Source organism: Apus apus, chromosome 6 (assembly GCF_020740795.1).
Source record: "Apus apus isolate bApuApu2 chromosome 6, bApuApu2.pri.cur, whole genome shotgun sequence".
In the NCBI taxonomy this organism is placed as follows: domain Eukaryota; kingdom Metazoa; phylum Chordata; class Aves; order Apodiformes; family Apodidae; genus Apus; species Apus apus.
In genome coordinates, this window is record NC_067287.1 from 37,299,351 (window position 1) to 37,312,655 (window position 13,305).

General features: G+C 53.1%; 1 protein-coding gene across 1 annotated transcript; it reads left to right on the top strand.

The window, feature by feature from the left end:
* The first annotated feature begins 755 nt into the window (after positions 1–755).
* LOC127386479 (interferon lambda-3-like) lies at positions 756–2,052 on the top strand. The gene is made up of 5 exons (XM_051623571.1): positions 756–996; positions 1,266–1,343; positions 1,510–1,653; positions 1,749–1,829; positions 1,938–2,052. The coding sequence occupies exons 1-5, from the start codon at positions 835–837 to the stop codon at positions 2,031–2,033; spliced, it is 561 nt and encodes a 186-aa protein (XP_051479531.1). The 5' UTR covers positions 756–834; the 3' UTR covers positions 2,034–2,052.
* The last annotated feature ends 11,253 nt before the right edge of the window (positions 2,053–13,305 follow it).

Below are 13,305 nucleotides of genomic sequence, written 5' to 3' on the forward strand. Positions count from 1 at the left end.
GAAGTGACACAGTTCCAGCTGTCAGGGGAGGGGTGTCAGTACAGGATGTTTGCATGTTTCCAGGCTAAACAGGGAGGAAAACCCAGCTGGCTGCGGGGGGTGGCAGGTACCTCTGCTCTCACCCTTTCTCCAGCTTCTGTAGCCAGCTGGGTCCCTGAGGATGATACGAAGGTGCTGCCCTGATGGGTACCAACACCCACCTGCTGCTTTTGTCCCCTCCCCGCCACGACCCCTGCACCGCGCTTTCCTTGGGGAAACTGAGGCACGAACAAGCAGCGGCTTAGGAGGCACCGAAACCTGCCCGAACCCCCCCCCCCCCTGCGTGCCCGGGGGGTCTCCGCAGCATTCGGGACGCGGCTTTCCCGCCCTCGCCGGCACCTCCGGACCCTTCCCCGCCGCAGCAGCAGCCCCGGCTCCGCTCCCGGGCAGGGACCCGAGCCCCGCAGCCCCGGTCGGGTGGGCAGCGGGAGCAGGTGCCCGGGTGGGCAGCGAGGCAGGTAGCGAGAGCCCGGGCTGCCCGCACCCGCCGTGGCAGCGGGATTCCCTCCGGCGCCGCTTTCCCTTTCCCTTTTCCCCTTGTCAGAGCCGCCGAGCCGCGGGTTTTCCTGCCAACCTGAAAGCGCAAACGTGCCGGGCGGGCGGTATAAATGCCGGGGAGATGGAGCAGCCACGGCGAGGAAGGGAAAACCGAGGACCAGCCCTGTCACCGAGCCCACCGCTCGCCCCAGTGTCCTCAGGCCACCTCCGCACCGCCGAGCCAGCCGACCCGCGGCATCCCGCCTCGTCCCCTCCGCCCCGTCGTGACCCCTTCGTCGTTGGTCTCTCGTCGACAAAATGCTGCACCTCGGGCTCCCAGCGCTGCTGGCGCTGGCGCTGGTGGGCAGCCTGGTGGGCGCCTTCCCGCGGAATGCCCTGAAGCAGGGCTGCAGCCTGTCCAAGTACCAGTTCCTCCTGCCCCGGGAGCTGAAGGCTGTGCAGCAGATGAAGGAGCAGTTTGTGAGTACCGCCGGCGAGGAGGGGGGGCAATGGACTGGTGGGTGGGAAGCAGAAGGGCTTCGAGACCCCCCCCTCGAATGACAAGGTCGGATGTTTCCTGCAGCAGTTTGGGGAATGAGGAGGCTGCTTTCCGAGGGAGTTTTGGGGACGGGAAAGGTTCTGGGCCAAATTGTGTGGCGGTTTGAAACCCCATCGAGGCGGACTGGGGTTGTGCAAGGACACCAAAAGTCAGGGTGACAGTTCTTCAGTCTCTGGGTTTGTGCCTGCAGGAGGGCATCATGCTGCTGTCGGACCGCAAATGCAACGCCAGGCTCTTCCACCGCAAGTGGAGCACAGCGGAGCTGTCGGTAAGGGCAAGGCGATGCTGTGAGGAGGGGACGCACCCTCCCCTCCAGCTAGGACCTCCTGGCAGCTGGTCCCACCTCCATCCACACCTCTGGGCGGGTCTTTGAGACCCCAAGCCCTCCTACCCGGACACTTGGCGTCCCCTAACCGGGATGATCCTGCCCGCAGGCGCCTGACCGAGTGATGCTGGTGGAAGCCGAGCTGGACCTCGCCATCAGCGTGCTGTGCCTCCCCACCACCCCCAGCTTCGCCGAGACGCGCCAGAGGCCCTTGGCCTTCCTCACCCAAGCCCGGGAGGACCTGCGGAGCTGTGTGAGTGTCCCCCCCGCCCCGGATTCCCAGCCCGGTGACCCCGGCGCTGCACCCCAGGGCATTGCCAGATCCTCACGTGGCTCCTCTCCTTGCAGGTGGCCACAGAGGCTCCTTCACATCAGCCCTCCAAGAAGCTGAGGCACTGGCTGCAGAAGCTGCAGGCAGCCAAGAGAACAGTAAGTCAGGCCAGCAGGCCAAGGGGGGTTGGGGTGTTAGCAACTGTACCCCCCCCCCCGCCCCCTCCATCTCTGGTGCCAACCACCCCCCCTTTCTCCCCACCGCAGGAGAGTGCCGGCTGCCTGGAGGCTTCCACCATCCTCCACCTCTTCCAAGTGCTGAACGACCTGCGGTGCGTGGCGCTGCGGGAGGAATGTGCTTAGCGTGGGGACCAGCAGGGGCCGGCCCCGAGGACTGGCAGGAATCATCTGCGTCCGATGGACTCCATCTCCTGTTCAAGCGTTCTCCTTGTTTGTGCGACCTCGGGGAACTTTTACTTCTTTATTTATGTATTTATTTATATATATCTATATTTTTTTTACAGAGTCTTTTAAATTATTGGGGTATTTATTGTGTATTTATTAGTGACTTGGGGGAAGAGATGCTGTTCCTGAAGGATGCTCTTCAAGTAGGGATGAATGTATTTATTGGATGTCTTTGTTCTGCTGGTTTTCAAAACACTGTTTCTAAGTCAATAAAAATATATTGTTGTTATTATTATTATTATTTACGGTATCATGATGTTATTATTTATTGTTGTTATTTATTGCAGAGTATTTTTATATCTTTGCATAAATTCTTTTTACACGCTGTGTAGTTTGAAAAATAAAAGGGATCCCACGAACAGATCAGCTGCCACCCGGTGCTTCTTCCTACATTTTGGGATGTCACTGTGGGGAAAAGGGGGCATCTTCTCTCCCCCCAAACCCCCCGCAGAAGACTAAACAAAATGCCTTTCGTCTCGTTTCTTGTCGCCCCTTCAGGAAAGCGAGGGAAGGGAGGACGTGGAGGCTACTCCAGGAGAAGGAGAGGCAGAAAGTCCTGGTTTCGCTGCGTGAGATCCCGCCGTCTTGGAGGCATCTACCGCACTTCCCAGGTGGGCTCCAACCTCCGCGGGCGAACCTGCGCCAGGCAGAAACCCCGAGGGGTGATGCGCGTGTGCCCTGTGCGGTGGGAAGCCCCGCCGGGAAGCGGGAGCGCTTCCTACAGCGCGGGGTTCCCGCTCCGCTCCTCTCCTGCCCCGGGCGGGACCTGCGGGAGCTGCGGGGAGAGGCGGGAGCGGCCGTTGTGCGCGTGCGTGAGGGGAGAGCGGGATAACCGGGAGGAACCGGGTGCGGGGCAGGAACCGGGTGCGGGAAGAGGCAGGAAGCGGGTGCGGGGCAGGAAGCGGGTGCGGGAAGGGGCAGGAAGTGGGTGAGGAGCAGGAACCAGGTGAGGGAAGGGGCAGGAACCGGGTGCGGGGCAGGAACCGGGTGCGGGGCAGGAACCGAGTGCGGGAAGGGGCAGGAAAGCTGATGGGGTCGGTGCCGCCTCGGGAGGGTCCGCGGTCGCCGCGGGGGGAGCGGGCGGGGGTCGAGCATCGCCTTGGGGGGGGGGGGTCTGCGAGCTCCGTGGGGGCTGAGGGGAAGGGGCAGGAAGGCGGTCGGGGCTCGACCATCCCCGCGGGGGGAGCGGAGGGTCCAGCTCCTGCGGGAGCTGCCGGAGCCCGGGGCAGCCGAGCCCGGGGAGCCGAGCCCGGGGCAGCCGAGTCCGGGGAGCGGAGCCCGGGGCAGCCGAGCCCGGGGCAGCCGAGCCCGGGGAGCGGAGCCCGGGGAGCCGAGCCCGGGGCAGCCGAGCCCGGGGAGCCGAGCCCGGGGAGCGGAGCCCTCGGCACGTCCCTGCAGGAGCCCCGGGGCGGTGGGAAAAGCCGCTCCGAGGGCTTTCGGGGCAGGAGGAAGGGGCGGCAGGAAGGCCGGGCTGGGGGATGCTCTGGGGGGCTCCGTGCGGCCCTCGGGGGGGGCTGCCCGCACCTCCTGCCTTGGGAGCGGGTGCGGGAACAGGCAGAGGAGCCATCGCTCCTGTGGCCCGGCCAGGCAGGAGCTGGGGGGACGGTGCAGGAAGCCCGGGGGGCTGAAGTGCTCCTGCCTGGGCAGCCCTGGCGCTGGGAGGTCCTTCTGGAGAGAGCTTGGAGCTGGTGGAAGCAGACAGGTAGAATCCTGTGGTATAAAGGACACTTGGTTTCAAGTTTCAGAAGGCAGGTGTTCCTTGTGAGGTGGTGGGTCACTTGATCTCACAACACACGTGCTGCAGCTGGCAACAGGCAAGGCTTCTGTTGTCCTGCTCTCTATACAGGCATCAGATTTCCTGGGACTGAGGATAATATTTACATCCTCATTACAAGAGGCTTTAAGTCTCCTAGAGTCTTCGGGTGGGGGTCTCTGGTGGTCTTGGGGAGGTCCCTCTGAGGTGTGCTCTGGCTGAAGCCTGTGCTGAGGCAAGCACAGCACTGGATGACCCACATGGTGATCTGCTCCTTGTCTTGCTGGTCTCAGCTGGTTCCCAGCTGCTGGGCCCTTTGTTCCTTCAGCTTCTCATCTGTTGACATCCAAAAGGGACTGAGGCTGCTCAGGGAAGCACAGCTCGACCCTACAAGGGGGATGGAATGTTGCCTGCTGTCCAAGGCATCAGCAGGGCTGGGGCCTCTGCAGTTCACCTCCCTCTGGGGCTGGTGTCTCTTTCTCTGCCAGGCAGAGGAGCTGGTGCTCCTTCCTCAGCAGTCACACAAGAGCATTGCCAGCCCCTTTGGTGCCCTGGCCCTTTGTGCTGGGCGACCTCCCTGCAAGCAGGGCTGGGGCTTTGGCCCCTTGGCCATGTTGCCCCATGGTTTGGCTGCCCAGGGAAAGGGGCAGCCCTGTGAGGAGCTGAGAGCCACTGTCTGCACATCTGAGGGGGAAAGGGAGCTCACTGGCCCCCCAGGCTCCCCTGGAGTCAGGGCCTGTCACAGTGTCACGGTTTGACTCAGGATCAGCAGCTAAACCAGGAACAGCAATGCTGATCCCCTCCCACCCAGGTAGGAAAGGAGAGAGATAATGAAGGAGAGATACTTTCTGGATTGAAAACTAAACTGGACAGCTTTAATTATACACTAATGATAATAGAAAATATGTACAATTATATGCAAACATGTTCAGGAAATGGCAAAACCCTATTGCTTCCCCCCACCCCCAGCAATTCCCACAGCACTCTCCTGAGCTCTGAGCAGCTCCAAAATGTCCCGGCCCCTGCTGGAGAGAGCAGCAGAGCAGACAGGAGCTGAGGGTGGAGTGATGAGGGTCAGGAATGCATGAGCCTGGGGATCAATGGTGACGGATGGAGTCCTCCCTGGATGCCAGCCACGGATGGAAGAGAAGGAAAGAAGCAGGAAGGAAGCTGTGATTTCTGACCTTACACCAAGCTTAGGTAGGTACAGGGAATGGAATACTTTGGTCAACATTGCTGTCCATCTAGTCCACCCCTCCCTACAGGAGGGCTGTAGATGTGACTCTTCTGCTTCTGTGGCATTTGAGGCTGCAAAGGAAAGCAATCTTGGGATTCCATCAGTAACACAAACATTCCAGCATGATCAGTCCACGAGCTGGAATGCTTGCTGCTGGTTAAAAGAGAGCTCACTGCAGGAAAACTGGCTTCATCCTGGCTCAAACCAGGACACGCAGCATTTGGCTCTTGGCCACCTGTGCAGCCCCTTGGTGTGTTGAGGCCCCTCAGGCCTCCCTGTAGCCCAGGGGGCAGCTCTGAGGACCCCTCTTCTGCTTGGAGGTAGGGATGAGGGGTGGCTGCCCAGAGCGTGGCTGCACAGAGCTCGCTGTCCCTTCTGGGGACTTCTGCTTGTGTGTCCTTGTCTTTGTTGGAGTGAGGGAGGGAGCTCGTCCTTTAGGCCCCATTAAAACCCCTGCAGGGACAGGGGGTCCCCTCTGTATCCACGAGCAGAGGGAGGGTCTGGGCTTGTCCCTTTCTTTGCAGGATGGAACAAAGCCACTAACCCATGTGTGGGGCCAGGTGTCTGCCCCCCCAGCAGAGAGGAGGAACCTGCATGGGCCTTTGGGACCAGGGCCACCCTGTCCCTCAGGGCCCAGGCAATGCCCTGGCATCCCGGGTGCCATGCAGTGCAGGCAGCAGCTGGAGTGCCCCTGAGCCAGGGCTGAGCTGCCTCTTTGGCCTCTGCTCGGCTTGCCCAGCTCCCTTTGCCCAGGGTGTCCACCTCGGAGCCCACCTCCAGTACCTGCTGGAACTGGGCAGGCACCCGGAGCACCAGTTGGGTGAGAAAAGCTGATGGTTGAAGTTTATTTTAGGGGGGGTTGAGGGCGTGTGTGCCAACTTCTGGGGGAGAGGGGGTATGTGTGGGAGGAGGGGCAGGGGTCAGGTGGTGCTGTGGAGAGTTTCCGTGTGGGGGCTGTCCTGACATCCCTCTGTCCTCCAGGCAGAGGAGCAGGGACGTCTGGGTCCTGGCCACACCCTCCTGCCTTTGCAGCAGCTGCTACTGGAGAAGAAAAAAGAGGCATCTGTCATGTGTGTGGAAGGAACCACGAGGCAAGAGAGATTAGAAAAAGGAAGATGGGGCAAGAGAAACACCCTTGGGAAGGAAGATCTCCCCATTTTTGGGACTGTGGTCACCGAAAGCCTGCCTAGATCTTTGGGGCTGTTTCGTGTGCCCTTTGCACTGCCCTCTTCCCAGCTGTCCAAAGCCAGGAGGACAAATAAAGTGTTTCTACAGAGTATGTTCCCCATTTATCTACTTTCCTGCCTTCCAGAGCCCAGGGATCTCATGGAGCAGGAGTGGGTGTGAGCAGCCTGAGATGGAGGGATGATTCCCTGGTTGATGGATGGTTCTGGGATCGATCAATGGTTCTGGCATCCATTGAGGTTCCTGGGATCAATGATCTCTGGGCTCAATTGAGTCTCCCTGGGATTCATGATTCTGGGCTCGATTGAACTTCCTGTGATCGGTTCTGGGCTCAACTGAAGTTCCTGGGATCCATGATTCAGGCATCAATTGATGTTCCGTGGATCGAATTCTGGGCTCCATTGATGTTCTTGGGGTCGATTATTCTGGGTTCGATTGACATTGCCTGGGTTCGATGATTCTGGGCTCGATCAAGATTCCTTAGATCGATGAACTCTGGGCTCCATTGAGGTTCCTGGGATCGATGATCTCATGCTCGAATGAGGCTCCTGGGATAGATGATATCTGGGCTCGATTATGGTTGCTGAGATCAATGATTATGGGCTCGATTGAGGTTCCTAGGATCGATGATACTGATCTCGATTAACGTTGCCTGAGCTCGATTGAGATTCCTGAGATTGATGACCTCTGTGATCGATTTAGATCCCTTAAATCGATAGTTCTGGCATCCATTAAGGTTCCCGGGATCGACAGTTCTGGCATCCATTAAGGTTCCTGGGATCGATGATTCTGTGATCAATTTAGATCCCTTAAATCGATAGTTCTGGCATCCATTAAGGTTCCTGGGATCGATAGTTCTGGCATCCATTAAGGTTCCTGGAATCGACGATTCTGTGATCGATTGCCATTTATTGGCATCAATGATTCTGGGCTCGATTGAGGTTCCTGGAATCGATGACCTCTGGGCTCGATTTAGATCCCTTAAATCGACAGTTCTGGCATCCGTTAAGGTTCCTGGGCTCGATGATTCTGGGATTGATTGAGGTTCCTGGGATCGATGTTTCTGAGATCGATTGCCATTTATTGGCATCAATGATTCTGGGCTCGATTGAGGTTCCTGGGATCGATGATTCTGGGATCGATTGTCATTTATTGGCATCAATGATTCTGGGCTCGATTGATGTTCCTGGGATCGATGACCTCTGGGATCGATTTAGATCCCTTAAATCGACAGTTCTGGCATCCGTTAAGGTTCCTGGGCTCGATGATTCTGGGATCGATTGAGGTTCCTGGGATCGATGTTTCTGGGATCGATTGCCATTTATTGGCATCAATGATTCTGGGCTCGATTGATGTTCCTGGGATCGATGACCTCTGAGATCGATTGAGGTTCCTGGGATCGATGATTCTGTGATCGATTGCCATTTATTGGCGTCAATGATTCTGGGATCGATTGATGTTCCTGGGATCGATGACCTCTGGGCTCGATTTAGATCCCTTAAATCGGTAGTTCTGGCATCCATTAAGGTTCCTGGGATCGATAGTTCTGGCATCCATTAAGGTTCCTGGAATCGACGATTCTGAGATCGATTGCCATTTATTGGCATCAATGATTTTGGGCTCGATTACGGTTCCTGGGATCGATGATTCTGGGATCGATTGTCATTTATTGGCATCAATGATTCTGGGCTCGATTGATGTTCCTGGGATCGATGACCTCTGGGCTCGATTTAGATCCCTTAAATCGACAGTTCTGGCATCCGTTAAGGTTCCTGGGCTCGATGATTCTGGGATCGATTGAGGTTCCTGGGATCGATGACCTCTGAGATCGATAGAGGTTCCTGGGATCGATGATTCTGGGATTTAGATCCCTTAAATCGATAGTTCTGGCATCCATTAAGATTCCTGGGATCGATAGTTCTGGCATCCATTAAGGTTCCTGAAATCGATGATTCTGTGATCGACTGACATTTATTGACATCAATGATTCTGGGCTCGATTGAGGTTCCTGGGATCGATGACCTCTGGGCTCGACTTAGATCCCTTAAATCGATAGTTCTGGCATCCATTAAGGTTCCTGGGATCGATAGTCCTGGCATCCATTAAGGTTTCCTGGAATCGATGATTCTGTGATCAATTTAGATCCCTTAAATCGACAGTTCTGGCATCCATTAAGGTTCCTGGGATCGATAGTCCTGGCATCCATTAAGGTTCCTGGGATCGATGATTCTGTGATCAATTTAGATCCCTTAAATCGACAGTTCTGGCATCCGTTAAGGTTCCTGGGATCGATGATTCTGGGCTCGATTGAGGTTCCTGGGATTGATGACCTCTGGGCTCGACTTAGATCCCTTAAATCGATAGTTCTGGCATCCATTAAGGTTCCTGGGATCGATGATTCTGGGATTTAGATCCCTGAAATCGATAGTTCTGGCATCCATTAAGGTTCCTGGGATCGATAGTCCTGGCATCCATTAAGGTTCCTGGGATCGATGACCTCTGAGATCGATAGAGGTTCCTGGGATCGATGTTTCTGGGATTTAGATCCCTTAAATCGATAGTTCTGGCATCCATTAAGGTTCCTGGGATCGATAGTCCTGGCATCCATTAAGGTTCCTGGGATCGATGATTCTGTGATCGATTTAGATCCCTTAAATCGACAGTTCTGGCATCCATTAAGGTTCCTGGGCTCGATGATTCTGGGATCGATTGAGGTTCCTGGGATCGATGACCTCTGAGATCGATAGAGGTTCCTGGGATCGATGATTCTGGGATTTAGATCCCTTAAATCGACAGTTCTGGCATCCATTAAGGTTCCTGGGATCGATAGTTCTGGCATCCATTAAGGTTCCTGGGATCGATGACCTCTGAGATCGATAGAGGTTCCTGGGATCGATGATTCTGGGATTTAGATCCCTTAAATCGATAGTTCTGGCATCCATTAAGGTTCCTGGGATCGATAGTCCTGGCATCCATTAAGGTTTCCTGGAATCGATGATTCTGTGATCAATTTAGATCCCTTAAATCGACAGTTCTGGCATCCATTAAGGTTCCTGGGATCGATGATTCTGGGATCGATTGAGGTTCCTGGGATCGATGACCTCTGGGCTCGACTTAGATACCTTAAATCGATAGTTCTGGCATCCATTAAGGTTCCTGGGATCGATAGTCCTGGCATCCATTAAGGTTCCTGGAATCGATGATTCTGTGATCGATTGAGGGTCCTGGGATCGATTGACATTTATTGGTATCAATGATTCTGGGCTCGATTGAGATTCCTGGGATCGATGATTCTGTGATCGATTGCCATTTATTGGCATCAATGATTCTGGGCTCGATTGAGGTTCCTGGGATCGATGACCTCTGGGCTCGACTTAGATCCCTTAAATCGACAGTTCTGGCATCCATTAAGGTTCCTGGGATCGATAGTTCTGGCATCCATTAAGGTTCCTGGAATCGATGATTCTGGGCTCGATTGAGGGTCCTGGGATCAATTGACATTTATTGGTATCAATGATTCTGGGCTCGATTGAGGTTCCTGGAATCGATGACCTCTGGGCTCGACTTAGATCCCTTAAATCGACAGTTCTGGCATCCATTAAGGTTCCTGGGATCAATGATTCTGGGCTCGATTGAGGTTCCTGGGATCGATGCCCTCTGGGCTCGACTTAGATCCCTTAAATCGATAGTTCTGGCATCCATTAAGGTTCCTGGGATCGATGATTCTGTGATCAATTTAGATCCCTTAAATCGACAGTTCTGGCATCCATTAACGTTCCTGGCATCGATGATTCTGGGCTCGATTGAGGTTACTGGGATCGATGACCTCTGGGCTCGACTTAGATCCCTTAAATCGATAGTTCTGGCATCCATTAAGGTTCCTGGGATCGATAGTCCTGGCATCCATTAAGGTTTCCTGGAATCGATGATTCTGTGATCGATTGAGGGTCCTGGGATCGATTGACATTTATTTGTATCAATGATTCTGGGCTCGATTGAGGTTCCTGGAATCGATGACCTCTGGGCTCGACTTAGATCCCTTAAATCGATAGTTCTGGCATCCATTAAGGTTCCTGGGATCGATAGTCCTGGCATCCATTAAGGTTCCTGGGATCGATGATTCTGTGATCAATTTAGATCCCTTAAATCGACAGTCCTGGCATCCATTAAGGTTCCTGGGATCGATGATTCTGTGATCAATTTAGATCCCTTAAATCGACAGTTCTGGCATCCATTAAGGTTCCTGGGATCGATGATTCTGTGATCAATTTAGATCCCTTAAATCGACAGTTCTGGCATCCATTAAAGTTCCTGGGATCGATAGTTCTGGCATCCATTAAGGTTCCTGCGATCGATGATCCTGTGATCAATTTAGATCCCTTAAATCGACAGTTCTGGCATCCATTAAGGTTCCTGGGATCGATGATTCTGGGCTCGATTGAGGTTCCTGGGATCGATGATTCTGTGATCGATTGAGGTTCCTGGGATCGATGACCTCTGGGCTCGACTTAGATACCTTAAATCGATAGTTCTGGCATCCATTAAGGTTCCTGGGATCGATAGTCCTGGCATCCATTAAGGTTCCTGGAATCGATGATTCTGTGATCGATTGAGGGTCCTGGGATCGATTGACATTTATTGGTATCAATGATTCTGGGCTCGATTGAGATTCCTGGGATCGATGATTCTGTGATCGATTGCCATTTATTGGCATCAATGATTCTGGGCTCGATTGAGGTTCCTGGGATCGATGACCTCTGGGCTCGACTTAGATCCCTTAAATCGATAGTTCTGGCATCCATTAAGGTTCCTGGGATCGATAGTTCTGGCATCCATTAAGGTTTCCTGGAATCGATGATTCTGTGATCGATTGAGGGTCCTGGGATCAATTGACATTTATTGGTATCAATGATTCTGGGCTCGATTGAGGTTCCTGGAATCGATGACCTCTGGGCTCGACTTAGATCCCTTAAATCGACAGTTCTGGCGTCCATTAAGGTTCCTGGGATCAATGATTCTGGGCTCGATTGAGGTTCCTGGGATCGATGACATCTGGGCTCGACTTAGATCCCTTAAATCGATAGTTCTGGCATCCATTAAGGTTCCTGGGATCGATGATTCTGTGATCAATTTAGATCCCTTAAATCGACAGTTCTGGCATCCATTAAGGTTCCTGGCATCGATGATTCTGGGCTCGATTGAGGTTACTGGGATCGATGACCTCTGGGCTCGACTTAGATCCCTTAAATCGATAGTTCTGGCATCCATTAAGGTTCCTGGGATCGATAGTCCTGGCATCCATTAAGGTTTCCTGGAATCGATGATTCTGTGATCGATTGAGGGTCCTGGGATCGATTGACATTTATTTGTATCAATGATTCTGGGCTCGATTGAGGTTCCTGGAATCGATGACCTCTGGGCTCGACTTAGATCCCTTAAATCGATAGTTCTGGCATCCATTAAGGTTCCTGGGATCGATAGTCCTGGCATCCATTAAGGTTCCTGGGATCGATGATTCTGTGATCAATTTAGATCCCTTAAATCGACAGTCCTGGCATCCATTAAGGTTCCTGGGATCGATGATTCTGTGATCAATTTAGATCCCTTAAATCGACAGTTCTGGCATCCATTAAGGTTCCTGGGATCGATGATTCTGTGATCAATTTAGATCCCTTAAATCGACAGTTCTGGCATCCATTAAAGTTCCTGGGATCGATAGTTCTGGCATCCATTAAGGTTCCTGCGATCGATGATCCTGTGATCAATTTAGATCCCTTAAATCGACAGTTCTGGCATCCATTAAGGTTCCTGGGATCGATGATTCTGGGCTCGATTGAGGTTCCTGGGATCGATGATTCTGTGATCGATTGCCATTTATTGGCATCAATGAGTCTGGGCTCGATTGAGGTTCCTGGGATCGATGACATCTGGGCTCGACTTAGATCCCTTAAATCGATAGTTCTGGCATCCATTAAGGTTCCTGGGATCGATAGTCCTGGCATCCATTAAGGTTCCTGGGATCGATGATTCTGTGATCAATTTAGATCCCTTAAATCGACAGTCCTGGCATCCATTAAGGTTCCTGGGATCGATGATTCTGTGATCAATTTAGATCCCTTAAATCGACAGTTCTGGCATCCATTAAGGTTCCTGGGATCGATGATTCTGTGATCAATTTAGATCCCTTAAATCGACAGTTCTGGCATCCATTAAAGTTCCTGTCGATTTAAGGGATCTAAGTCGAGCCCAGAGGTCATCGATTCCAGGAACCTCAATCGAGCCCAGAATCATTGATACAAATAAATGTCAATCGATCCCAGGACCCTCAATCGATCACAGAATCATCGATTCCAGGAAACCTTAATGGATGCCAGGACTATCGATCCCAGGAACCTTAATGGATGCCAGAACTATCGATTTAAGGGATCTAAGTCGAGCCCAGAGGTCATCGATCCCAGTAACCTCAATCGAGCCCAGAATCATCGATCCCAGGAACCTTAATGGATGCCAGAACTGTCGATTTAAGGGATCTAAATTGATCACAGAATCATCGATCCCAGGAACCTTAATGGATGCCAGGACTATCGATCCCAGGAACCTTAATGGATGCCAGAACTATCGATTTAAGGGATCTAAGTCGAGCCCAGATGTCATCGATCCCAGGAACCTCAATCGAGCCCAGACTCATTGATGCCAATAAATGGCAATCGATCACAGAATCATCGATCCCAGGAACCTCAATCGAGCCCAGAATCATCGATCCCAGGAACCTTAATGGATGCCAGAACTGTCGATTTAAGGGATCTAAATTGATCACAGAATCATCGATCCCAGGAACCTTAATGGATGCCAGAACTATCGATCCCAGGAACTTTAATGGATGCCAGAACTGTCGATTTAAGGGATCTAAATTGATCACAGAATCATCGATCCCAGGAACCTTAATGGATGCCAGAACTATCGATTTAAGGGATCTAAGTCGAGCCCAGAAGTCA